Source organism: Girardinichthys multiradiatus, chromosome 8, assembly GCF_021462225.1.
Source record: "Girardinichthys multiradiatus isolate DD_20200921_A chromosome 8, DD_fGirMul_XY1, whole genome shotgun sequence".
NCBI lineage: Eukaryota > Metazoa > Chordata > Actinopteri > Cyprinodontiformes > Goodeidae > Girardinichthys > Girardinichthys multiradiatus.
Window position 1 is genome coordinate 17636868 of NC_061801.1, and position 27899 is coordinate 17664766.

The 27899-nt window shown below is 40.4% G+C and overlaps 1 protein-coding gene across 5 annotated transcripts; it reads right to left on the reverse strand.

Moving 5' to 3' along the window:
• Positions 1-3907: 3907 nt before the first annotated feature.
• Positions 3908-27829, reverse strand: LOC124872425 (guanine nucleotide-binding protein G(q) subunit alpha-like). Of its 5 annotated transcripts, none has more exons than XM_047372406.1 (8): positions 27526-27829; positions 27129-27285; positions 24966-25150; positions 17342-17496; positions 17008-17136; positions 9910-10039; positions 9261-9414; positions 3908-5135 (listed from the first exon to the last, which is right to left on the reverse strand). In XM_047372406.1, exons 2-8 carry the CDS (start codon positions 27262-27264, stop codon positions 4945-4947), a joined length of 1080 nt encoding a protein of 359 aa, XP_047228362.1. In that variant the 5' UTR covers positions 27265-27285; positions 27526-27829; the 3' UTR covers positions 3908-4944. The 5 variants fall into 5 exon arrangements, with proteins under 5 accessions (XP_047228362.1, XP_047228365.1, XP_047228360.1 ...); XM_047372409.1 differs by having other exon boundaries at positions 27522-27829; XM_047372404.1 differs by having other exon boundaries at positions 27404-27829.
• Positions 27830-27899: the final 70 nt, after the last annotated feature.

A 27899-nucleotide genomic window follows, 5' to 3' on the forward strand; every position in this document is an offset into this window, starting at 1 on the left:
CCTGTGCATGCGTGGGTTCTCTGGCTTCCTCCCACAGTCCAAAGACATGCCTGTTATGTTAATTGGTAACTCTAAAAAATTGCCCTCAGATATAGGGTGAAGAGCTCGGCCATCTGGGAGGGGCTTGGAGTAGAGCCACTGCTTCTCCACATCGAGAGGTGGCTCGGGCATCTATACCAGATGCCTCCTGGACGCCTTCCTTGGGAGGTGTTCCAGGCACATCCCACCGGGAGGAGGCCCAGGGGACGGCCCAGGACACGCTGGAGGGACTATGTCTCTCAGCTGGCCTGGAAACACCTTGGGCTCCCCCCGGAGGAGCTGGAGGAGGTGTCTGGGGAGAGGGACGTCTGGGCGTCTCTGCTGAGTCTGCTGCCCCCTGCGACCCGGTCCCGGATAAGCGGAAGACTACAAGTACGAGTGTATGAATGAGTGTTTGTGTGTTGCCCTGCGATGGACTGGTGACCTGTCCAGGGTGTACCCTGCCTCTTGCCCATAGACTGCTGGAGATAGGCACCAGCTCCCCTGTGACCCACTATGGAATAAGCGGTAGAAAATGACTGACTGACTGATATATTAGTTCACTGTAATGGCTGACTATTAAGGATGAATGTGTCTTTGACATTCACTTGAATTGTTTCACAATGTTACAATATTGCCTACAGGCAACATTTATAATGTTTTTACATTACAAATGGCATGCATTGTAACCAAACTCACCTCCTGTAGAAAGTGACAGTTGCTGAGTCAAAGAACCAGACGCCCATAGCAACCCAAGTTTGTCTATCACCAAGCATCTGTTGTCTCAGATCATAGTTGCACCAAAAAACATTTTCCATAACTGTACAAACTGCACAGTTTCATACTTGCATGATTACTCATTTCAACTAAACATAATAATAAGCCAACATGTGCAACTGGATCTGCCCGGACTCAAATGCAGTTATTACTAACACACCCTGCCACACATAAAAGCGTGAACAGCCTTCTCCAGGTCATAATGGTTTAGAAAAGGCTTGACCTCAGTTAGAAGGCATAGATGAGAAAAGCCAGAGGCAATTTGTTGGTCATAATTTAAATCCATGTCAAATATGAGCCTTAGGCACACCCACTGCATTTAGCATTCAGAACTCCAAAGTCAGTGCAAGTTTTGTTGCCAGATAAAATCATGTTTTTTGTTTGTTTAAAAACAAAAAGTCCTGTTTGATTGCAGAGATGCAGTCAAAGAGAGAATTATGTGGATTACCACATCCTGGCCTTAATGGTAAATAAATCTGCTGCACATCATCTGCACAGCAATGGGATTTAACATAATGCTGGGGTATGATTGATCCAAGTGGCAACATATATCAGGAAAGAAGAGGGCCTGAAAGGGAACCTTGTGGCACCCCACACAAAATAGTAGCATTAGAGGAAAAGCCATTGAGCATGGCAGAAAATGTTCCGTCAGCCAGATAAGAGATGAACCACTTCAAAACTGTGCCACGGATACCAACATAATCATGTAAGCGGGACAGTGATTTACAGTATCAACGGCCGCTGTTAGGTCCAGAAGCACCAGAACTACAAGGCACATAGAGTCAACTGACAGAATTCATTCTGGCTGCCTGGAGGCTTGGTTTATTGGATTTTTGTCAACAAAGAATGATGATTAGGATCCAAAACTTACTGGAATCTCACCCACAGAAAAAAAGATTTAAGACTTTCAGTGCCTGATATTAGAGAGACAGACATTAGCATAAATCCAAGGAGATTATTACAACACAAACAGCTTTAGAAAACTGTTAATATGTATTTATGAATTCATGATAAGTATTTTCATGTAGGCTACTAGACTTCTATCATTTAAAAATCATATTCTTCATGTTTTATGACCCACAATAGTTTTCAACTCCACCTTTGGGAAGCACTCCTTTAAAATGTCCTCACAAGTGATGTGATGTGCTTTAAGTGAAAATAACAGTTCTTTGGCACAGGATAGATCTCTGATTACAGGCCTAAAAATATGGTCCTCCTCCTGAGGGTTTCAGCCAGATGGATGCATCACTGCAGAGGATTTCAGGAAGAACAAGACTGCAGATGAGCAGAGGAGGCAGCTAAGGAGACAAACCAGCAGTGCGCACGAGCTGATTTCCAAACAAAGACTGAGAAGACTTAGATTATTTTATTTTACTTTTCAGACACATTTTGAAACTTCAATAAAAACATGTACTATGAAAATAAATTTCTATTGAATGACCCATTAAATACTTAAAACCCAAAGAGGTTTGTTTCCAAGGAGATGATTTTCCTCCATTGTTGATTCAGTCGACTGCAACGGTCCCTCATATTTTCACCGTTTTGGACGGATGAGATGTTTACTGTTTTTGAGTTGATCCCAGACACATGTCACTCTGGTCCCACCCCCCAGACCTACCCATCCTCAACTGGTGAGAAGAAGAAATCAACATCAAAGTAATTTCATTCTTTTTTTATATTAAATTGGATAGGTGCATTTTGAGGTCTGGGCAGGGTGAGGCATAGTTAAGGTGATTTAGAATTACCAGTAGTTAACCCAAGGTATCAACTTGTTGCATGCAATACTGATTGAAGTGTTTTATGCTAAGCGGTTTTGATTTGTTGTGCAAGGGTGCTGCAGCAAGGTGCACGTGTTTTGTCCAGCTGATCCCAAATCAGCCAGTAGTTAGAAGTTGGACTTTAAAAGTTCGCCATTCAAAGCAGCTTGGTTCTGGGCCTCGTGGCCTGACCATTCCTGTCCCAGTATTATTACTGGAGTTTTTCCGCCTCAGAGTTTTATGACCCTTTGTTCGAGATTTGGGGCAATCAGCTGCTAGTGACTAAGGGCGCAGCCCACCGTCTATCAGCTGATCGCTGCTATTGAGACATGAGCACACCAGAAGGGCTTCTCTTTCCATTTAACCCAAACTGCACATTTTGTCCATAAAACTGCTGGTTTGATCTTCATAGACACTCAATGCACAAGTTAGGTGAATGTTTTTGGACCAGAGTAGTAATTATATCAGGGCTACATGGTTTCAATACATTTTCACTCACACAGACAGACAGACGCATTTGTGTTTATTTCATGCAAGACTGACTTATCTGTCAAAATAAAGTCAAAGTTCCCCCACCTTCAGTGAAGCAGTTGATTAAACAGTGACATTTAGCATGGTTTGGTAAATAATTACCAATTCTTAATGAGAATTAACTAATAGTAATTATGAAGTGCTTGAGCCCATAATCACAACACCAGAGGACATCTCTGATTTCTATTTGTAAGCAATCATTTTTGGTTAAGAAAATAATTTTTCTGAATTATGATTTTTAATTATAATGTTTGATAAATATTCATTAATTAGTTATCATAATCATTACACTCCAATTAAAATATTATATAAATATTCACAACGGTTTGCTCTAAAATAAAATTTTTACTGTGCCAATAAAATGTTGAAACTTTTCTAAACCTCTCTAGAGACAGATGAGAATATGAACTAACTTCCAAATGGATTGTAATTTTCTTTTCAACAGTTTTACCGCAAATATGACCTTGTAAAAAGAACTCCATTTTAGAGCGGCAATGGTGTTTGTGAGCTAAGTGGCCTACAAACCTGACTGAGTGACACTTCTGGGCTAGAAACAATACATTCCTTGTGGAAGGAATGATTTGCGCCAAAGCATTTGGCGCAAATCATTCCTGTAAAAAGCCATCAAATATTAACGAAACATATGAAAAGTTATAAATTTGAAGAAAGTTTTTAAAAATTCTTTCAATTATTCTCTCATTCTGGTCTTTAACAAAGACACAGGTTTGATGATCCTATCTGACCTAAAACAGGACAGGTTTAGTCTGATTTAATGTCAGACATTTAGGAGAAAAAGGAGATTTTGACTTGAAACCAGATAAATATGGGATTTTAAATTATATTTTTATTGTTAAGAAAATGGTTGTATGAACATTAGTAATTTATCTTTTATACATTAGATCAACCTTCATTTTCCGCTTTAGGATTTCAGCTTCTAACACTGACTTTAATGCTCAGAAAGATCAAACAAAATCAAACCAAAACATTTTTATACCATAAAATATGTACAGAATATAATCAAATTATTTAAAGGATCCAACTTTAAAGACCTCAGGGTATACAACTTTAAGGTAAGAAAACCACTTAATACAGCAGTCCCTGAAAGAAAATCATGTTTTACTACCCAGCTTTGACATGAGACACCAACATGTGCCTATCCCTTTAAAATCCCCGCAAACATTAAATATGAATGCCCAAAAGAAAGTTTTCTTCAGCAAAGTCACCACAGGCGGATCCAAAGTGGTGATCCAAACCTCACTAAATGAAGCTCATGCAGCAATGGAACAACATGCACTCTGTGCTTTTAGATTAATATTGTTAGTGTTCATTATGACCCGTTCCCTTTTAGTCAAGCCACAACCTAAGCTTTCAATTTCAAATCGAAATCAGAACCCACCACTGTTTTAGTTATGCCAGGTTCTGCAGAGCATTCAGTCCCACGCCTTCCCTGAGGGAGAGATCTACTACATCACAATTCTTTCGAGGCATTTGAGGCCAGTAAACTATGTTTCCCCCTACTAATCTGCCAGTGTGCATATCCAGCGCTTCAAAATGTCCACATAGCGCTCGATAAATTTCAGAGTGCATGCTATATTAGACTCTGCTGAAAAGCAGCGCTTTAATTGGCAGGTCACACTTTGTAATAGCCTGAGACATCCACTTACAGAGTCTGACAAGAAAATTTAAAAAAAGCATCGGCCGTACAGTCATTTGATGACAAGCTCTGAAGCTCTTCAATTTCCTGTTTTGGATTAAAGTGTGGAACAGCAGGAACAGCAGCAGCAGCGAATGGACTCTGCCGAGCACTCCCAGTCCACCGGCTGTGCTGAGAAGATTAAAATACAGCAGCAGCGCCAGGCGCTCACACCAAGTTATGTTCTTTCAGATTGCCCTGCATGATGTGGTGCTTCACGTCCTTGAAGACAATTTTGATGTTCTCAGTGTCTGTGGCGCACGTGAAGTGGGGGTAGATAATTTTCTCCTTATTCGCATTGTGATTGTGGAACATGTCCAAGATGAACTTTTGTCCTGCCTGGGCATCCTGCGGGGGACCTAAAAAGGGGTTCAGCAAGACATTTGTTTAGTACATATTTATAGAACAAAACAGCTAACTTCACTTGACTTAAATCATAAAAGGTGACAATTATAGCTGAACAAGAAAAAAAAAAAAATTCTGTTGTACCTGTTCCATGGTAAAGATGTGTGAAATAGCCTTCAACTAATCTTATTGAAGCCATAATTAAAGCAGCATAACCTCACACTGAAAGTGATAAAGAAATCTAATCTTTAATTTCAGTACATCTACGTAGCACAGTAAAACCTGCAGGAAGAGATAATGACTTTTAATAAAATCACTTGTGCGGCATTTGTTAGCACCCTGGCTGAACTTAAGTCTTTATCCATAACATTTCACAAGGTTGGAGCATACAGAGATGGATCTTTGACCATCCCTCCTTGCACAATCTCGCTTGCTCCTCCAGAGTTCTGGGTCCTCTCTTACACGCTTTCTCCCGGGAACTGGGATGGTCATGGAAGATGTATGTTTTAGTTTTTATTTGTCTGGTGAAACTTTTTTGTGAAGATCTCACCATATGTTTTAGGTCAGTATCCTTCTGATAGACCTGTGGGAACTCTTTTTCTGATTTCTGGCAGAGGACAACAGATTTTTATTTAAAACCACCTGCAATTTCAAAGAGTGCATGATGCCACAACTCCAACAAAAACAGGACCCCAGCATCAAAAATCATCCACCGTGCTTAACTATAGTGGGCATAAAGTGCTTTTTCTCAGATATTCATCCATGTTTCAAGCCATACCCACCTGGGGTGTTTATTGCCAATAATATACAATTATTTTTATTATTTATACTACCGCTAATTATAATCATGATTGTACATTATAAAAACTGTAATTATGACTGTAATAATTACTGTCATAATTATAATGATGATTCTAAATTACAATTCGAATTTATATTAGCTCAACAGCTTATATAACAGCCATGATACATTAACTCAAGTTAATGTTAATTAGTTCAAGTTAAAGTCCTATTGGTAGATTCCTGAAATATACAGTTTGTATTTGTAACGGTAGGACAAACTTTATCCGGGCAGAGTTTAAATTAAACACACAGGTTAGCAGTTAGATGGTGGCTGATGGTTATACAGACTTGATAGCACTCTTTGCCATTCTCTAAAATTGAGTTTTAGACTTTCTTTTTTATCTCCTGTATACATCTCCTTACATCAAGCATCTTAACATCAACTTTGTTCAGTACATGTTTATAGATCAGAACAGGTTACCCCACGTTAGTAAATAATATCAATGCACTCTGAGGAAGTTCTCAAGGCCTTTGGAGGAGAAATAGGCCCTCAGCCTCACAGATCCTCCACAGTATTTAACAGTGGACATGAATCTAGTTTTATCCAACCAAGGCATACAGTTCCAGAGAAAAACCCAGCAGAGCTTAACAAACTCCACATGTTAATTTAGTATCTAATGATTATTACAGAGACATAATGAGTTCAAGAAGCCATAATTTACTTTAGTTCCATAACAAGCTCTCTGTTTTTTTTCCCTCCATTAGCATCTTCCTCACTCTGTATGTTGCTAAGATAATGCTAAGGTCAAAATACTAAGGTTGTTATTTTCTTGTAACTATTGAAAAGTCATTGTGTATATATGTACATTATAAAGATATTTTTTAGTTTTTATTTCCATTTATATTGGAAATAAAATTCTCACTGAGAGCAAAGGGTACCAGACTCAAGTTCCTTGTTTGTGTGTACAAACTTGGCAATAAAGCTGATTCTAATATGCATATGTTCCTTACTTAAATGGAAGATCCACACATCCATTTTTTTTATACCCGCTTCTTCCATACAGGGTCACGGGGGAGATGGTTCCTACATGCTGCACGGGCGAGAGGCGGGGTACACCCTGAACAGGTCGCCAGTCCATCACAGGGCAACACAGAGACACAGAGAATGTTTTTGGACTGTGGGAGGAAGCTGGAGTACCCGGAGACAACCCATGAATGCACGGGGAGAACATGAAAACTCCATGCAGAAAGAGCTCCAGCCAGGAGTCGAACCATCTTGCTGCAAGATAACAGTGTTAACTGTGCCACCATGCAGCCCGGAAAGATATGTGTGGAATGGAAGATATGTGCTTTTTTTCCTCTCTGCCTGATGTACAGTTTAAACCTTTGTTCAGAGGCAACCTATGATGAAAAGAACTGAGAAAAGATGGTCACAGGAAGATGAAGAAGCTCTGTGCGGTTGTTTTGAGGTCATGGCCTGGGATCCATTCTGCCAGCCACATAGGGATGGCATCAAGTATGTGACCAACTATATAAACTTCTGTGTGGACAGTCCCTTCCCCACCAGAACAGAGATGCCTCCAGAATAAGGAAACCCTGGATCACCAGTGACCTGAATGACCTGCTAAACAAGAAAAGAAGAGCTTTCACGGAGGGAGATAGGGGGTTAGGAGTAGTATAGAAAAAACAACTCAGGTTCAAGATTAGAGACAGCAAGAAGGTCTACAGGAAAGGAAGAAGATGAGGAAGAAGAGATCTATGGGCTGGGAAAAAGAAGAGCACAGGCTTGAAGCAGTAGGAGAATTAGCTCAATGAAAGTCTGGACAGAGCCAATAAAAGGCCCACAGACTTCAGGATGACTTAGGATCATTTCAGAAACAAGCTCGGCAGTCTGCTGCCCCAGATAAACAGACACACTATCCTCCCCTCACCCACAGCTTTCCTGTCACACCTTGAATGTTTTATCTTCCACCTCAGTCATGGATCTTGCCTCTTCATCCCCTGTCTTCTGCACAAAATAGGCAGGACTATCCAAATCATGTTTATTCAATGCATTTAATGCAATCCAGCCAGATTCCCTTTGTCAGAAACTCCATAGATGTGGGTGGAAGGGTGAACAATTGGCTAAATTAATGACTATCTGACAAACAGACCACAGCTTGTGGCATTGAAGGGTTATGCATCTGTTTAGGTTGCCGGCAGCACAGGAGGTCCACAGGGGACTGTATTTTCACCATCCCTTTTCATTCTGTATACCTCATACTTCCAGTAATAGTCCTGTCAAGAAGCCGATAAGAAGCTGACAAGACGCTGAGCGCAGAGAGCTGCTGGACCGCTTTGTGGCATGTTGTGGTAAAAGTCATCTTATCTTGAATGTGAAAAAACAACGGAGATGGCTGTATATTTCAGGAAATATGGGAATATGTCAAGCACTATATCCATCATGAGTGAATAGGTGGAGCCGTTAAGAGTAAAAATATTGTGGAATTCAGCTAGACAACAGTTTGGGCTGGAGAAGAAAAGGTAAAGCTGTTTACCAGGGGAGACACAGCATACTGTACACTTTTTAGGTGTTTTCAGCAAGATGCGGCATATCTTTTAAAAGTCTGTTGTGGAGAGTGCAATCTTCTGCCATCATCTGTTGTTGTGACTTAAAAAAAAATGAACAAGCTGATAAACAAGCATAAATTTGTTCTGGGGGGTGCTCTGGATGATTGTGCAAAGAATGATGGTTCACAAAATGAAGAACATAATGGACAACCTTGACCATCCTCTTCATGGGATTTTCATACAACAGAGTCAGTCAGGGGCTTCTTCAGATCTGCTGTAATACTGACCACTACACGATATCCTTCCTGCCTACAGCCATCTCCACATCACATTACCACTACAACATTCCTTTGAATAAACCTGGATAATATGAGTAACTACAACCTTTAATTCTTCCTTTGGGATTAATAAAGTATTTCTAAACTGAGCTGAACTGATGTTCTCTTGTCTTTATCATTTTGAAGAGTGAGTTAGAGAATTGAGTCACAATACCACAATACATTTTATTAAGTGGAAGTTCAGGATTATTCTGATCAACATCAAAACTTAAGGAATATGAACTATGAACATACTTTTGTTAAATATTATTTTGTAAGAATTGATAAGATTTCTACTTAGTGCATCATCTGTAATTGTAATAAAAAAATGTATTTCTTCATTTGAGAATTTTTTCTCCACAGAATAAATGTACTTAAATAAAATATATTTTTTTAAGTGAAAGAGTATTGTACTGCATGGCTTTTTAAATGTATGAGGGGGCCCAACGAGTGTGGAGGGTGCTGTAGCATACGCACATTAACCCTTACCCTTATACTCTGGAAAATAGTCTGCCAAATGTGAGTACATTATTTTTTCCTCCAACAGATCGATCTTGTTGAGAAACAGGATGATTGAGGACTCTTCGAACCATTCATATCTTGTGATTGTCTCGAACAAGGCTATGCTTTCCTCCATCCGATTCTTTGGGAAACACAAACAAGAGTTAAAATATTAGGAAAATAATGTGAGAGCAGCAGTTCAGCAGTGATCGTGGGAGCAAATTCGACTGGCTGCCAAATCATTCCAGAAATCAGCTTTCCAAAGAAGTTCCCCTTTTGCAGAGTGACTAAAGGGCTCCCCCTGCAGGTCAACCATATGCACAGCCAAAAAGGAAGAATGAGAGGAGGCTTTTGAGCATGACCAATGAGAAATACAAAGTGAGAGGGAGAGAGAGCAAGAGTGAGAGACAAAAAGGGGAAGAGAGACATCAAGCTGGTGTTGAACTCTTGAAATCTGGGTCATCTTTTCCACATAACACGTTTGGGCTTAAACAAAGGGAACAATCTCCCTTTGTGTCCCTTTTTTTAATCATCACAAAGTGAACCTCTTTCACATCCTCCATACATGGAAATAATAAGATACTGTGTGAAGGAAAATAGTTTTTATTTTGTAGGCAGCAGTGGCAGCCTGCCTCACCTCACGGCTGGACTCGAGGAGGACCTGATCGTACTCGCTGAGCGCTACCAGGAACATGATGGACGTGACTTTCTCAAAGCAATGGATCCACTTCCTCCTCTCAGAACGCTGACCACCTACATCCACCATTCTGAGACACCAGGTTCAAGCCATAAAGAAAAATAATTTAATTAATTAAAAGAAACACAATGCCATGACACTTCTACAGACACCATGTTAGACCTGTAGTACATGATAAAATAAATGTTAGCAGGAAAAAATGGGGATGTTCGTAATATTCTGAGTAACGAGGAAGACAATTTTTGAAACTGAGAAAAGATGCTGACCAAGATCAACTTCTTCTAGCTACACCAAATAAATCTGATGCTGCACAACAGGACAAGGACAATTAAGTAATTTGGCCACAATGACAAGAAGTATGTATGGAGGTGTAAACATGAGATTTTTGAACACTGTACCAGCTGAAAATCATGATGGTAATATGTTTCTGTAAAATGCAAAAATAATTGAAGTGCATTGCATGTATAACGAACACAAATTTGCAGGACTATGCCTACGTTTTAGAACTTCACCTCAACTCAGCAATGAGATTGGTGAAACTTGGACAAAACTGGGTGGTCCAACACAAAAATGATACCAGACACAATGAAACAGTGTCTGGAATAAAAAATAAATAAATAAATAAATAAGACTACCATCCCGACTCCAAAGCTGGATCTCAACTGTATTTAAATTGTCTAAACTATACTTAAAAAGTCGGGTCCACGCCAAGAAATCAACCCATTTTAATGAGCTCGGCCATTTCTAAACAGAAGATTGGTCAAATTTCCACACAAAAAAAGCGTTTCTCTGCATCTTGCTACATGACATTTATCCAAATATTAGTGGAAGTGGATGAATACATTTAGGTCTGTTTGTTCATTTCAAATCTGTGGTGATGAGAGAAATTTCACATTTAAATCAATTCTAGTTCATAATTCAATGAAGTTGCTTGCTGTTGGTTGTCACGATACTAAAATTTCAAACTCGATACCGATACTAAATACTTGATACTCTATACCATTTTCCATACCGCAGCAAAATTTTCTGATTACAATATAACCATATTTTAACTTCCTTCATTGGGGCTATACCAATAATTAGGGAACCATTCAGCCCTTGTTAAGAAAAATATGTAACTTAAAAGTGTCACTTCCCAGTTTGGCAAAAAAGTAGACAAGATGAAACTTTGTATAAGAGTTCATATCCTTTATGAAAGTGTGTACGTTTGACTCAGTACTGCAAGTATTTTAAAGATTGCTTTTCTTTAGTTTGCTACTGTGTGCTCCATTTTCCTGTCAATTTGATGTTGATAGAAATAAATGTTACTTCTATTCTAAAATAAATTGTGTTTCCAAACAAACTTGCATCACACATACAAAACATTTTTTACAATGTAAATAAGGATCTGACTTTTGCAAATGCATTCAGTAGCAGCCGTGTACAATTTCTGTCTTTCTGGTAATTTTGCTGTTACTTACTTTATTGATCAGATACAGCAGCAGGGTAGGTTGCTACAGGTTCATACTTTTACATTCCAATTGTCAGTTTCAGTCTGGCTCCACCATAACCTGCTATTATTTGCCACATTAGCCTCCAATGCCTTCACAGCTAAACTGAGGAGTAATGTGTTAACCCGTACCGTAGAATGCAGCATTGGCCTATCCGTGTCCATGAAGCTGTTGCACATATAGGAGCTTTACAGACCTGTTAAAGTTCCTCTCATTGGCATTAGCGTAGCAAGCATAGGACATTGTTTTTTTTCTACCTCTATTCGCCATGTTAGAGTTCAAAACTTCCGGCAGCTCATTGTTTTGGTCAGGTGGGGCTGCAGGGAGGGGAGGGGCTGAGTGTTTGTTATTGCAGCGCTGATGCTGGAAGGAGTCTGACAATTTGGGCAAATGTGAATGGGTCAGTGGACAGTCGCTTGCATTGACTTTGCAGCAATCCCTCATACTGAGCATGCATGCAGCGACAGTGGAGAGGAAAAACTCCCTTTTAAGAGGAAGAAACCTCCAGTAGAACCAGGCTCAGAGTGAGAGGCCAGCTGGCCCCAAACGGACTGGGTGTGTGAGAGAACAGAGCTGAGACACAAAATGAACACAGAAGCACTGATCCAGGGGAACTTTCTATGGGAAAGAAAATTACAACAGACGGACCTGTCGGACCTGTTCCCAGTGCATGTTGGACTCTGGCAGGGCTGCTCTTTGTCACCGGTCCTGTTCATAACTTTTATGGACAGGATTTCTAGGCGCAGCTAAGGGCCGGAGGGGGTCTGGTTTGGGGACCAGTGGATTTCGTGTCTTCTTTTTGCAGATGACGTGGTCCTGCTGGCCCTCTCTAGACCTACAGCGTGCGCTGGGGCAGTACACAGCCGAGTGTGAAGCAGCTGGGATGAAGATCAGCTCCTCCAAGTCCGAGACCATGGTTCTCGACTGGAAAAGGGTGGCTTGTCCTCTTCACGTTGGAGGGGAGTTCCTGCCTCAAGTAGACGAGTTCAAGTATCTCGGGGTCTTGTTCACGAGTGAGGGAAGAATGAAGCGGGAGATTGACAGACGGATTGGTGCGGCTGCCGCAGTAATGGGGGCGCTGTGCTGGTCCGTTGTGGTGAAGAGAGAGCTGAGCCGAAAAGCGAAGCTCTCAATTTACCGGTCGGTCTACGTTCCTACCCTCACCTATGGCCATGAACTTTGGGTCATGACCGAAAGAACGAGATCCCGGATACAAGCGGCAGAAATGAGCTTCCTCTGTAGGGTGGCCGGGCACTCCCTTAGAGATAGTTTGAGGAGCTCGGCCATCCGGGAGGGGCTCTGAGTAGAGCCGCTGCTCCTCCACATCGAGTGGAGCCAGTTGAGGTGGCTCGGGCATCTATACCGGATGCCTCCTGGACGCCTTCCTCGGGAGGTGTTCCAGGCACATCCCACCGGGAGGAGGCCCAGGGGACGGCCCAGGACACGCTGGAGGGACTATGTCTCTCGGCTGGCCTGGGAACGCCTTGGGCTCCCCCCGGAGGAGCTGGAGGAGGTGTCTGGGGAGAGGGACGTCTGGGCGTCTCTGCTGAGTCTGCTGCCCCCGCAACCCGGTCCTGGATAAGCGGAAGACGACGAGTACGAGAAAAGTACAACAATAATGGTTGTAGCACCTTTAGTGGCTTGACCTAGGAGAGAAAGACAGCTAAGCAGATGAACTCTGAGGCAGTTTTCCAAGTCTAGAATTTTACGTATTCTAAAAAATATTAGTTAATTTGTTCTTGTATGTCTTCTATTATGTTTCAGCTTCTTTAGTTTAATGAAGTTATTGTAAAATTATTTTTTCTTTTTATATGTGTTTTGCATCCAGGTACACTTTTATACTTTTTGTAGTTGTTATCGATTTTCAGTGGTCAATGTTTATCTTTCATGAGCTACATTAATGTCACTGCTTTTATAGATGTCCCAATTCTGTTCCATTCGTTTACTTTTAACTTATTAATTGAAACTTCTTTTTTAATTGACATTGATTTTTTCTTGTTATATATAACAAAATCTGGTATATGATCACTGATGTAATTGAATAATAATCCACCAATTGAATTATTAATAACATATTTTGTTATTATCAATTTAAGTAGCTGAGTGAGATTTGATTCTATTGGGTCTAGTAGTTTGTGGAAAAAGACTTAAACTGTGCATTGTGTTTAAGAAAATCATGTGTGTGTTTGTGATTATTAGTATTTATCAATACTCCATAATCCAGGATTTTCAATGACTATTCCACCTCCAACTTTATTTTTTCTGTTCTTAAAACATAAATCATATCCATTAAGCTCAAAACAATCCGATCACTTTTCTGTGTTCATTCAAGTCTTTGTTACTGCAATAAAATCAAATGAGATTGAAATGTATTCAAATATTCCTTTAGTGTGTTGAAGTTGGAGTACAGGCCTCTGACGTTTAAACTGATGATTTTCAAGTTGTCTTCAAATGCAAAGCTGTAATTAAGCTGTAATCAAGCATGGCTTGACGTTCAGCCCAAAAACGATCACGTCGTTGATCTTTGAATACTGCTTCAGTTCAGGCACCCAGGTCTCAAGGTAAGCAGGTCGCTAGCGGTTAGCTCCACTATCACTTCTTTCACCAAGAACACAAACCAGAACTACTCTACTCAAATTCTATGCAAAGACCTTAAAACTTAATTTATTATGTCATTGGTACATGCAGCCCTTAAAACATCTTTACTGTAGACTGCAATAAGATCCATGTTCTGTGTGGTCGTTACATTCAAAGCAGTTGTTGTGGAAAATTATTTTTAATGCTCTGAACGTCCCTTACCTCTCTGCCCTCTGACCTCTGTGTTTTGTTATCCTAGAGGAGTTGGTCTGTAAAACCATTATCAGAAGTTGAATGGTTAAAACACATCCTGGAGGGTTGTGTCTCTGGAAGAGCAGATGGTCCGTTCATAAATGACTTTGTTACCTCTGACCCGAGGAGGGTCTAGGGCCATAAAGCACAAACTCTTTTAAGTTGAGGTAACACCCACATACTCTTTAAATACTGTGTGTAAATGGTGTTCGTGGCTCTGCTTCACTGACCAAGCTCAGTGACAGGGTCTTTAAACGCTGAATGCCTTTGAATAAAACTTATAAAGACAAAGTCCGGATTTTCTCTTTTAATTAGTTAATTTCTCTCCCACTTTGATAAGAAAATTCCACTACACGGTAATCAGGTAATTCCCACAGTCTGACTAATTGGAAATCATGCAAAGATGACAGCAGGAAAAATTGTAAGCAATCATTCCTAATGTGACAACAATGTGCTTTGCATTTTTAGTGTTTATTTCTTTTAATGCATGATATTCCCAGACCTATATTTAGAGCACTTTTTACCAAGGTCATCCTCTGTAATTACTTTCATACAATGTATAGTTGCAACCTTTTGTTTCTCACTGGCATCAAGTGAGACTAAACTATCTCTGTTTCAGGTCAGTTAGGACTACCAGCATTGTGAGAGATTAATTACTTTATTTAATGTCAGACGTTTACTCAAACAAAGATTACTATGCTATTAAACCATTTTGGAAAGCCTAGATAATGAAGTCATTGCTGAAACAATGCAGAGAAAATGTAACCAATCAAAGACCGGGCTGCAATGATAAGTTAGCCTCAGCAATAAAAACTGTCAACCCATTGTGTAGAGGGACGTTAATATCCAGTGCATTTTAGGAAGTTCTGGAGGCAGTGTTTCTCCCTTGTCTGCCAGGTGGCTGTTGTCTGAATGCAAACTGAATGCAGGCTATATAAAACGTAGCACTCCTTTAATAGCAGAACTACTGCATTTGATATGCTTTTGAAGTTCAAGCACTGGAGGCAGGTGCCACCACTCAGGTATGTTTTATTGAGTTAAAACACATAGGTTGTGTAGTGCGTAACTTTGCGAGTTAAATCTCGCCATTAACACAAACTAAAGTGCACAGATTCAGAACAGATCAATGGACTTCAGCCATGGGTCCTTTTATTCCTTAGAAATAGTAGTGCTTGAATAAACAAAACAAAAAACACAAAAAAACTAGGTATAGAGTTGCGGAGCATTGACCTGCAGCTAGACAGCCCCCTGTGTGGGCTGTTTTAATTTAATTTTAATAAATTTGATCGACCTGTATTATTGATGTGCGGTACCCGCTGCACATCTGCCTAGCGGAGTAAGTTTAGTTGTCAGGTTGCTAAACAAAACGACATGTTAAGGTACACGACAATGGTTGCTAAGCAAATACCAATTCGGTTCTGTTTGTTAATCAATTAGCAGCAACCAAAGCAGTTAAATAAGATGACACTGTAGTGGCCATCTGATTCAGCACTTGAGTTAAGGGATATTTCACTGTTTTTTGCAACTCTGGACTGTAGTTTAAAATCTAAAACACCTAGTGTGGTCAAATCCACACAGAAATATTTCCCACTGAACAGATATAATTTAAGCCACAGTTTGGTTCTTTTAAATCTTTTTGCAGAAACATATAGTGTTTCAGCTGTATGCATTATGATATAAGTTAGTTATTACCTGCATTTCGCATTTTCCATGCTGACCTGATCTAATGTTGACTATAAAACGGAAAAAGCTCCAGAAATCATGCATTTTATCAAATCTGTAATGAGTGAGAAATAATTCTGGTTTATAATTCTTCAGTAATTTAAGGTTTGACATGTCTTCTGCATTTTACATTTTGAACTGGACTTGATTAAATAAGAAATACGAGTACTTTCAAATTCCCGCTCCACAAATTATTTTAATTTACTGTGAGTTTGTAGGATAATGTTGACAAGTTTGTACCTGTGCAAACCTAAAAAGGTTGCAGTTAAACATATAAAACTAATGAAAACAAAAAGTGTGCCCTCAGAAAGCAGAAATGGATGCAAAGAATCAATGACGAATTGTAGAAAATATTGATATATTAGTTGATTATCAAAATAATTATTCATTCCAGCCCAAATCCAAAATACTTAACCCCTTCCCCCCCCAAAGCTACACCCTAAAGGTTCAGAATATAAAAAAAAAAAAAAAAACACTACCTCCCTACCAGGGATGTTTTGTGGGGTAAATTCCTTCGAGAGGGATAAAAAAGTGGAACAAAACAACTAATCTACTCCCTGGAAAAGGTTCCTTAAGCAGAAACATGCCTTGTTTTATGAAATGATTCAGTTTAGTATCCTAATTTCTATGTTAAATTAAGAACGGATGCCAAACAGGCCGTGTTTTAGTTTTTCTTTCACCAGTCCTGATCTTTGGTCGCAGGTAGTCTTCTCATGAAATGTGATTTTTCTTCATGTATTATCTATAATATAATGACTACAAATTTTGTCCCCCCTTTGCACCAACAGTTTTTGTTTGCAACTAATATGAAAAAAATGAAATATAACAAAGTTTGAAATAACATCATAAATGAACTAATAGTATTTGTTGATTTTCTAAAAGTATTGCACAAATACTTTCTTTTATCATTAATTGCTTTAGTAAAGCAGATATTTTGCCAGTGATCTTGCAGCAGCAATAAATCTCAAGCAGCATAAATAGAAACAATAAAACTCACCTGAATACCACATTCTCCAGGTCAAAAGGATACTCTGTTATTCCTGTTGTGGCCACCCTGACCCTTAGAATATCTTGTTGGGTTGGCAAATAAGCAGAATCAGCAATCCGAGGTAAGTCACTCAGATAGCTAAAGGCAATGGGAGATATTGCATAGTGAAAAATGTTTTTTATTATTTATTGAAAAACTTAACTTTCAGTACAAGCTTTTAAGACTTTGGACAAAAACAAAAAAAGAAATCATTGTTGGAATCTTCATTTGTGTGAATACTGGAGAATTAAGCACGGTATAGTATTTGACAATCTTAAGGAGTTATTAGTCTGTTTACACTTACTATTTGGTTGAGTCTGAGAGCTGGTATTCCCTCCTTCGAGTGTAACATTCCTGAATTCCCGGGTCACTCCACAGGCTCTTCAAGGCATCCACGTATGGATTTGTCAATGTTTGTACATTTTCTACATCAACACCACTGACCAAATCGGCATTAACCTGTAACCCAAAAACATAATGTCAGTTGGATGTACAAAAAGCATTTGTGAAATTCAACTTTGTTACAAGAACACCATCATTACCGGACTGAGACTATGCTTCAGGCAAGTACATACAGTACCTTGGAACAGCATTCATAACCCTTAAACGTTCTGATTTTGTCACTTTACAACCACAGCGTTCGATGTATTGAAGGTTAGAGTATATTCGAGTCAATACAAAAACCAAGTCTTTTGGAATATGTCTCTACTAACCTTGTACATCAAGCAAAAAACATGTTTGCCAATTCCTATTTGCAAAATAGCTTAAGCGCAACTAGATTGGACAGATATCATATGTGAACAGCAACAGGTACTGCCACAGATTCTCACTTGGGTTTAGTCTTATTCAAACACATTAATATGCTTTTATTTAAACCATCCCATTGTAGCTCTGACTGTATGTTCAAGGTTGATGATCTTCCCATCCACTCTTGCCAACTCCCCTGCCCCTGCTGAAGAAAAGCATCCCCATAGAATATCGCTGCCACCACCGTGTTTCATAGCCGGGGACTGTGCATTCAGGCGACGTGCAATATTATTGCTTCTGCCACACAGTGGTTTGCATGTCTTATCCTAACAGCAGCCGTTTTCACGTGTCCCTTGGTTCCCTGACGTGCCTACAGGTCCTTCTCAAAATATTAGCATATTGTGATAAAGTTAATTATTTTCCATAATGTAATGATGAAAATTTAACATTCATATATTTTATATTCATTGCACACTAACTGAAATATTTCAGGTCTTTTATTGTCTTAATACGGATGATTTTGGCATACAGCTCATGAAAACCCAAAATTCCTATCTCACAAAATTAGCATATCATTAAAAGGGTCTCTAAACGAGCTATGAACCTAATCATCTGAATCAACGAGTTAACTCTAAACACCTGCAAAAGATTCCTGAGGCCTTTAAAACTCCCAGCCTGGTTCATCACTCAAAACCCCAATCATGGGTAAGACTGCCGACCTGACTGCCGTCCAGAAGGCCACTATTGACACCCTCAAGCAAGAGGGTAAGACACAGAAAGAAATTTCTGAACGAATAGGCTGTTCCCAGAGTGCTGTATCAAGGCACCTCAGTGGGAAGTCTGTGGGAAGGAAAAAGTGTGGCAGAAAACGCTGCACAACGAGAAGAGGTGACCGGACCCTGAGGAAGATTGTGGAGAAGGGCCGATTCCAGACCTTGGGGGACCTGCGGAAGCAGTGGACTGAGTCTGGAGTAGAAACATCCAGAGCCACCGTGCACAGGCGTGTGTAGGAAATGGGCTACAGGTGCCGCATTCCCCAGGTCAAGCCACTTTTGAACCAGAAACAGCGGCAGAAGCGCCTGACCTGGGCTACAGAGAAGCAGCACTGGACTGTTGCTCAGTGGTCCAAAGTACTTTTTTCGGATGAAAGCAAATTCTGCATGTCATTCGGAAATCAAGGTGCCAGAGTTTGGAGAAAGACTGGGAAGAAGGAAATGCCAAAATGCCAGAAGTCCAGTGTCAAGTACCCACAGTCAGTGATGGTCTGGGGTGCCGTGTCAGCTGCTGGTGTTGGTCCACTGTGTTTTATCAAGGGCAGGGTCAATGCAGCTAGCTATCAGGAGATTTTGGAGCACTTCATGCTTCCATCTGCTGAAAAGCTTTATGGAGATGAAGATTTCATTTTTCAGCACGACCTGGCACCTGCTCACAGTGCCAAAACCACTGGTAAATGGTTTACTGACCATGGTATCACTGTGCTCAATTGGCCTGCCAACTCTCCTGACCTGAACCCCATAGAGAATCTGTGGGATATTGTGAAGAGAACGTTGAGAGACTCAAGACCCAACACTCTGGATGAGCTAAAGGCCGCTATCGAAGCATCCTGGGCCTCCATAAGACCTCAGCAGTGCCACAGGCTGATTGCCTCCATGCCACGCCGCATTGAAGCAGTCATTTCTGCCAAAGGATTCCTGACCAAGTATTGAGTGCATAACTGTACATGATTATTTGAAGGTTGACGTTTTTTGTATTAAAGACACATTTCTTTTATTGGTCGGATGAAATATGCTAATTTTGTGAGATAGGAATTTTGGGTTTTTATGAGCTGTATGCCAAAATCATCCGTATTAAGACAATAAAAGACCTGAAATATTTCAGTTAGTGTGCAATGAATCTAAAATATATGAATGTTAAATTTTCATCATGACATTATGGAAAATAATGAACTTTATCACAATATGCTAATATTTTGAGAAGGACCTGTACATGGCTTGTGGCAAAGTGCAAATGGGACTACTTTCATTTAAGATTTTTTTTCGTCTTGCCACTCTTCCATAATTGCTTTGTGGAATGGACCACTAACAGTTTTTCTGTTCATAAATTCTCCTGCCTGAGCTCCAGATCTCTGCAGCTCATCCAGCCTATTCTCAATTTCGGGTGTTGGATTGAACGGTGCTCCATGAGTTGTTCACAGATATTGTCGTACAATATAACTGCTTTAGACTCATCCACAACTTTACCTCTGACTTGTCTGCTGTGTACCTTCATCTGATGATGATGATGTTTACTGAGCAAAGTTCTACAACAAACCCTTTGAGACATTTACAGAAAGGTTAGATCAATACTGACATGAGGTGCCATGTTGAACTTCCAGTGACCAGTATGTGAGAGTGTGAGAGGGATAACACCATATTTAACACACCTGCTCCCCATTCACGCCTGAGAACTTGTAACAATAATAAGTCACCCAGGAGGTAAAATGGCTAATTGGGCAGAATTGGGACATTTTCACTTAGGGGTGTACTCACTTTTGTTACCAGCAGTTTACACATTATTGGTTGTATGTTGTTATTTTGAAGGAACAGCCGATTTACACTCTTATGCAAGCTGTGCACTGACTACCCTACATTGTATTAAATATCTTAGGTGCTCATCAACAGATATAAAGTATTTTTAAAAATATGAGGGGTGTACTCACTTTTGTAAGATACTGTAAATATACTTAAAACAGAGAGCTAAATAAAAACCAAAATAATAAAAGGAACCAAATTTTATTTAAAAAAACATGATTTTGAGGCTAAACTGGAGTCTAACCGCAATAGAATAACTTTTGCCTGTCAAAACCTTAGTGAACCAATAATGAATTAACAATGACGTAAAGTCAGTGCAGCACCTTTAACTTTCACATTAAGCCTGCAAATTGGTTCGTCCACCTCATTTGAAGTTCTTCAGCTGCAGGCCACCAAAGTTAACTTTCAGGAAAAATCTACTTAAGGTTGGAGCAGCTTCATGATCGTTTACGGTGAAGTGCTACAGCCCGTTTACATTCAGTCAGGCTTGCTTACGATCACATCTCCGGCAGGAAACATTCCCAGCTGTCTCAATGTTCAACATGTCATTGCAAACATTTTGTCCATGATTCATAAGGCGAAGAATGTGTACCTGTCCTTTTGGTAATGGTCCTACACAAGCCGCTATGCTTAAGGAAATGCATCTTAGCACACTATAAATAATTTGAAACAAGCTGATTAAACCTTAATTAACCTTCATCAAACAAAAACGGTTACAGAGCTGTTTATCGACTCATCTCCTTATAGTGTATTTAATTAAGCTACTTGTAAAAATGTTGGAGAATATTACTGTTTTGTAGTTTGTTGGAAAATATTTATGTGTTATGCTTGATATATTGTGCACAGTTTACACTATTAATACCAGCATTTGGGGACAAATTTTCCAAACAAAACGCTTTTAAATTTAGACAGACAAAGGCGGGCTGGCAAGTATGAAGCCTTTCCAGCCAAAGTGACAGCTGCTACATGCAGATTTTATCAGCACTCATTAAATGTAGCTCCAGGAGCCGTTTTAAAAACATTGTCTCAATACTTTTTATCATGTTTCCAGCTGGTTTGTAATGACCAACAGCCCTATGAAGGGCTGCCTACTATAAGCTTGATAATAAAACACGTGGTAAAAGAGGCTGAAGCCGAAGCTCCCAGCTATAAGACAGCTATGCAACATTTTCCTGCTGTAAACATTTTTTCTAAAATAGCATATTTTAGAGTCATATTTGAGTCTTGTTGTCCAAACCACCTTTATTACAAAAGCTACTACGCTTCAAATATAAACATTTAGGTTTGTCACATTTACGCTTAAACAGTGTCTAAAGAACTATTATGTATTTAATACTGACAGACAAAAAACAACGCTGGAAGGCAGTCATTCTTTTTGGGCCTTGCAAAAGTATTAATACGGCTTGAATCTTTATAATTTCTTTCCATGTTACAGCCATCAACTTTATGATATTTTGAAAGGTTTTTTTTTATGAGCAAGACAGAAACAAAGTATTGCATAATTGTGAAGTGGAAGTAAAATAATCCATTGTTTTAACTTTTTTTAATTAAATCCTGAAAACTGTAACTTCAATTAATTACATTTGTATTCAGCCCGTCTGAGTTAATATTTTGTAGAGCAACCTTCTGGTACAATTAGAGATGCAAATGTCTTGGGGTATATCTCTACCAACTTTGCACATCTAGAGACTAAAATCTTTGGTGGACACAGCTTCTAGCAGGTTATCTTCCAGGATTAGCCCCATAAACTTCAGTGCTCATTAAAGCATACCCACAGCATGATGCTGCCACCCCAATTTTTCACCTTGGGGATGGTGTTCTCAAGATAGTGTAAGTTCTCTGCTACATATAACATTTTTAATATAAGTCAGCAAGTTCAGTTTTGGTCTTATCTGATGACAGCACCTTCTTTTAAATGTTTGCTGTTTAAATGTTTTGAGAAACTACAAATTAGACTTCTTATGGCTTTTTTTCAGCATTTGCTTTCTTCTTGCCACTCTTCTATAAAAGGAAAGATATGTGGAGTGCACAACTAACAACCATAACCCTAATAACACACCTGAGCTGTAGATCTCTGCAGCTCCTCTGGCCAGTCAGTATAGGTGACCCTCATGTCTTGTTAGGTTTTCAGTTGCACATACTCTTTCCATTTATTTCCATTCTCTTGGTCCTCATGAGTCTGTTTGCTTAGTAACGTTCTTTAGCAAACCTCTTCATTGAACAGCTGGACTTATACAAGGATTAAATTACACACCGGTTGACTTGGATTTTATTTAGGGGTATTAGAGTACCTTCATACCCCCTGCCTGCAATTAGGATCTCAGAGGATAATGTAAATAGGATCTTACAGGGCTTGAAAACAAAAAGGGCCTCAGGACCTGATAATGTCTCCCCATCATGCCTGAAAGCCTTCGCCAACCAACTGGCACCCATCTTCACTGAGATCTTCAACAAGTCACTGGAGCTGTGTGAGGTTCCCTCCTGCTTGAAACGCTCCACCATTATCCCAGTACTCCAGAAACCCATCGTCACAGGATTAAATGACTACAGAGCTGTCGCACTGACGTCTGTGGTGATGAAATCCTTTGACCGACTCGTGTTGAACCACCTGAAGAACATCACAGGCCCGCAACTAGAACCTCTGCAATTTGCTTAGTGGGCGAACAGGTCAGCAGATGATGCTGTTAACTTGGCACCACACTTCATCATGGAACACCTCGGCCATCCAGGCATGTACACCAGGATCTTGTTTGTGGACTTCAGCGCCGCCTTTAACACTATGAACACAGACATCCTCCACCAGAAGCTCATCCAGCTCGTCCCAGCCTCCACATGTCAGTGGATCACCAGCTTCCTAAAAGACCGGCAGCAGCAGATGAGGCTGGGGAGCTTATTCTCTCCCACATGAATCATCAGCACCAGTGCCCCGCAGGAGTGGGTTCTCTCCCCACTCCTCTTCTCCTTGTACACAAATGACTGCACTTCAGCTGACCTGCCCGTGAAACTCCTAAAGTTTGTAAATGACACCACTGTTATTCGTCTGATCCAGGATGGTGATGAGTCTGCATACAGACAGCAGGTGGATTGGCTGGTACACTGCTGTGGTCAGAATCCCCCAGAACTTAACCCACTCAAGACTGTGGAGATGAAGGTGGACGTTCGGAGAACACCTTCCCCACATATCCCCCTTACCATCTTCAACAACACTATATCTACTGTGGACCACTTCCAGTTCCTAGGAACCACCATTTCTCGAAAACTGAGATGGTCCTCACACATAGACAATGTTCGGGAAGCGGAAGACGACGAGTACGAGTACGAAATTATTTACTTTGTCATCCATTTCACAATGATGTGTCACACTGCATTGGTCCATCACATGAAATCACAACAAAATACATGGAAGTTTGTGGTTGTGCTGTGGCAAAATGTGAATTAGTAAGAAGAGTGTTAATACCTTTGCAAGACACTATATGTCAAATGCATCATATATTTAACATAACAGCCCGCTTAGTCTTCCTTTGACAGCTCATCTGTTATCCAGAAATATAGTCAGAAGATTCAGCAGCTGTCGGGTGTGTCAGTAATGGACAAGTACAGTAAAACGTTCAGCCACTTTGTGGCAAGAAGTGGGAACAGTTATCTCATCTTGAACGCCACCGGAAAAAAGAATCAATTACAACACCAGTGACAACAACCCTATAAAGGACAACAACAACAGAAACATCAGAGCCAGAGACTCAGTACACTAAAACAGATCATAAAAGGATGTCTCTCTTTCTCTCTCTGCTTGATACAGTGTTGGAGTCTGTAGAGCTGACAGAAGCGAAACAAATGGTGAGTAGGCTGCTAAAGCTGAGTGGAAAACACTGCACATCTTCTACACTGCACAGATTCAAGAGACTGGACAGCAGGGTGTGTTCAGTCATAGACTAATTTGACAGCACAATAACAAAGACCATCCCCCGATGTCATTTCTGTCTGCTGCAACAGTTTGTAATCTTTCTACTAACAATTAGTAACAATAAGTTACTATACTGGTCAAACCTGCACACTTCCCACCATCACCACATTTAAACTGACGTCTTCTTCCTGGGTTACAGAGTCATCCTCAGTCCTCTGAGCTTCCACAGAGCCCCATCTCCATACAAGTCAAAAGCTGACTCAGGCTCAGCACATTGTGTCTGTGTCTCATTCCAACCTGAAACTCTCGCTGTTTAACTGTTGCATACTTGTGCGAGCCAGCTAATGTAAGAGACTAATGTGCTCCTGTCTCCTGTCTTTGGTGTGACAGATGCAAATTCCTGTGGGATTAATAGGGAATTGTCTCCCTTTACAGGCCTGCCGTGTACCACCATGCGTTCACCCGAAAGACAGCCTGCTCGGCAAGCAGACAAAATTCACTGGCGGTGACATTGCAAAACTAAACACTGTTGAAAATTACCAGAAGCGCTTCTCTAGAGTGTGCAGTAGACTGTAACACATGCTCTGTAAGTAAACCTTGTGAATGTTTCTTTGCAACAATATGAGGTAAACCACCTTTCTCAATTTGTTTGAGTTAAGCAACAATGACAGGAAGCAGACAAAGAAAGAAAAAGCTGTCAGGCATACCTCGTTGTGCTCATACTTGTAAGAGATCTGTAATGTGCTCATGGCCTGGATCATGGCCTGCATAGCTGTGAAGATGTTCTCATAGATCAGCCTGGTGAAGCCTCTCCTGTCCTCATCAGAGTATCCACGGCCATGGATGATCCTCATCTGCTTTATGAAAGTGCTCTTCCCACTTTCACCAGTTCCTGGCCGCCAAGAGGAACATACAAATCATTTCATGTATACAGTAAAGGCTTGAAGCTTGCGTTACAGATGGGCTGAAAAGCCTCATTGCTATCAACTTCACCTTTAGCTTCTTTCACTTCTCTCTTAGATTCAAAGTTGGGCTGTGCTGCTTCAAAATGTTAACATATCTTTTAACTTGAGCCAAAATGTTTCTTCTGACTGCTTGAATCTAAACGGTATTATAAAAACATGCATTAAGTTGGGTTTCTTCTTACTATTGTGTTTTGCCAGATAATTTTCAAATGTTGAAGAAGCAGCATATACATTTGTAGCTGATGAGTAAATATTTATGGGTAACACTAATATTAATCCAGCACACAAACTGATATGTAAGAAAAAGTGCCATTGTAATGCAAAAGTTGTTGCAGTTACAATATCTAATTACGGGAAGTAATGGGTACAGTCTTTCATGAGTCAGTCTTTACAACATGCATGCCAGCACGTTCACAGCAATGCAGATTTTTTTTCTCCATGGAATAGATTATGACCGCCAAAGATTTTACAAGATGTCTGAATCATTCCTCAGAACACTACACGTTGCAGATTTGTCGACTGGCTGCGCAGCCATAACGTCAATCTCCTGTTCACACACATCGCAGAGGTGCTTTACTGGATTGAGATTTAGTGATTGTGAAGGCCCTTGGACCAGTTTCGAGATGATTCGAGCTTTGTGACATGGTGCATTATACTGCTGCAAGTAGCCACCAACAAACGGGTACAAACAAGTTTCCAAATATAAAAATCACAAAGTGCTTCACAATGAGGGCGTAAACACGCTGCGGTCCTAAAGGGACGGAGAACGTAGGCAACAATGCCCAGGAATGCTGTGATGTTTAAACGATACTCAGTAAGATCGATACTTCGAAAGTGTTCCAGGAAAACGTACCCCACACCACAACACCAACAGTCTGAAGTGCTGCTACACAGCAAGATGGGTCCACTGCTTTCATTTTCATGCCATATTCTGACCTACCAATTGACAGTTAACCCTAAAATGGACTGTGATCAGATCAGACCTGTTATTGTCCAGTTTTGGTGAGACGTGTTAATTGTTGCTTTAATTTCCTCTTCCTAGCTAACAGAAGACTTTTGTACGTCTGTGTCCCACATGTTACAAGGTTTGCCAGGCTGTACGTTCAGAGATGGTATTCTGCATACCTTGGTTTTAACGAGTCATTATTTGAGCTGTTCTCCCTTTCTCCTCTGACGTGTGACAAGGCTCTACTCTTTTTCAGATCAGTCTCAATGAACCCCAGAGAAAGTGATGTGTGAGTCACGAAATGCATGCCACATTCAAAATCAAATAATTCAACTCTCTCCCAAGTTCTGGTGCTTCTTTTCAATTTCACCAAGTCATCTTCACCACATTCAGATTTCTAAGAGCACCGAGTTGTTGCAATTTGATTAGCTGATTCATCATTAGTATTAACAAGCAATCATAAGGTTCCCAATGGCCTGTGAATATTTTAAGTGTTCTCAGTCTTGGAAAAGCCTCAGATTTTACATTAGTTTTGAATTGACACTATAAAGTGCACAACAAACCTTTACATTAGCTCCACCTCAGCTGTCCAAATGTTCACACGTCAGTATCTGACTAAACATAGTAAAACATTGAACTGTCTCATTACTGATTATAAAGCTGAACAGAATTTCTTCCAACTTTGTACTTTAACTGCATTGCCTATACAACGGCGAATGTGCTCTCTGAGTTTAAATAGTTCAACGACGAAAATGAACTCGTGCATGCAAAATACACATGATTTGTGACTGCCGGTGCGTGAAGATTATCTTCTTAAAACCCTAAAAGAGATCAAGTGTTTTTACAATGAATCAGTACATTTATTGTAACTTTGTAAAATATCTTGACTACCTCTTTCAACTGTAATATATGACTTGTTGCCGGGGGTAAACAGACAGACTGTGGTTTTTGTCCCTCACCCAGCAGTAGGAGCTTAAATTGGCGTCGGGAATCCTTCTTGTCCCTGCGGAGCTGCTTTTCAATCTCAGCGTTGATCCTCCGAGCTTCTTTAGCCTCTGGGCTGAGGCAGCAGGTCCCCGCGGAGATCAGCGTCATTGCTCCTGGATAACGCTTCACCTTACATGGCAGAGACACGCACAACAAACTGTGAGGAAGGAGAGCCCCACGCACGCACCCGCATTGCATAAAAACGACAATTTCTTTTTTTAATTTGCGTACTTCAAAACACTCTTACTCTTGACCCTGAAGCAAGATCAATGCAATTTGAGGAAGTGCAAGAACTACTGTTAAGTTCCTCTCCAGTGAGGAGGAAATATAGTTTGTGCGACAACTTTTGCGTTAGGAGTCCGTACAAACCCTGATGACAGAGCTCCGGCCGGGCGTGGCGGGCTGATTATGCTGGGTTTCCCACCCCCTCCTTCGAAACGTATTGAAAGAAAAATGAAAACTGGACGGTGGAAGAATCTTCCAGAGCAAAATAGGAGTCCTCTGCCTCAGTTTCTGAATTTTCTGTTACTCCCGTTCCAACGTGCGTCCAGTTCCCGACCTTCTGATATGTTAGATGAAGCCCACCTGACTGCTGCACCATGTGACAGAGGGCTGTGCTGTGATGGGAAACCGTGTGGGCTTTCAATATTGCATTATGAGAGAACACATTTCCGGTGATGTCCAGATAGCCACGGATGCACTTAACAGAACAGGCTGACACTTAACCTTTTATCATAATGCAT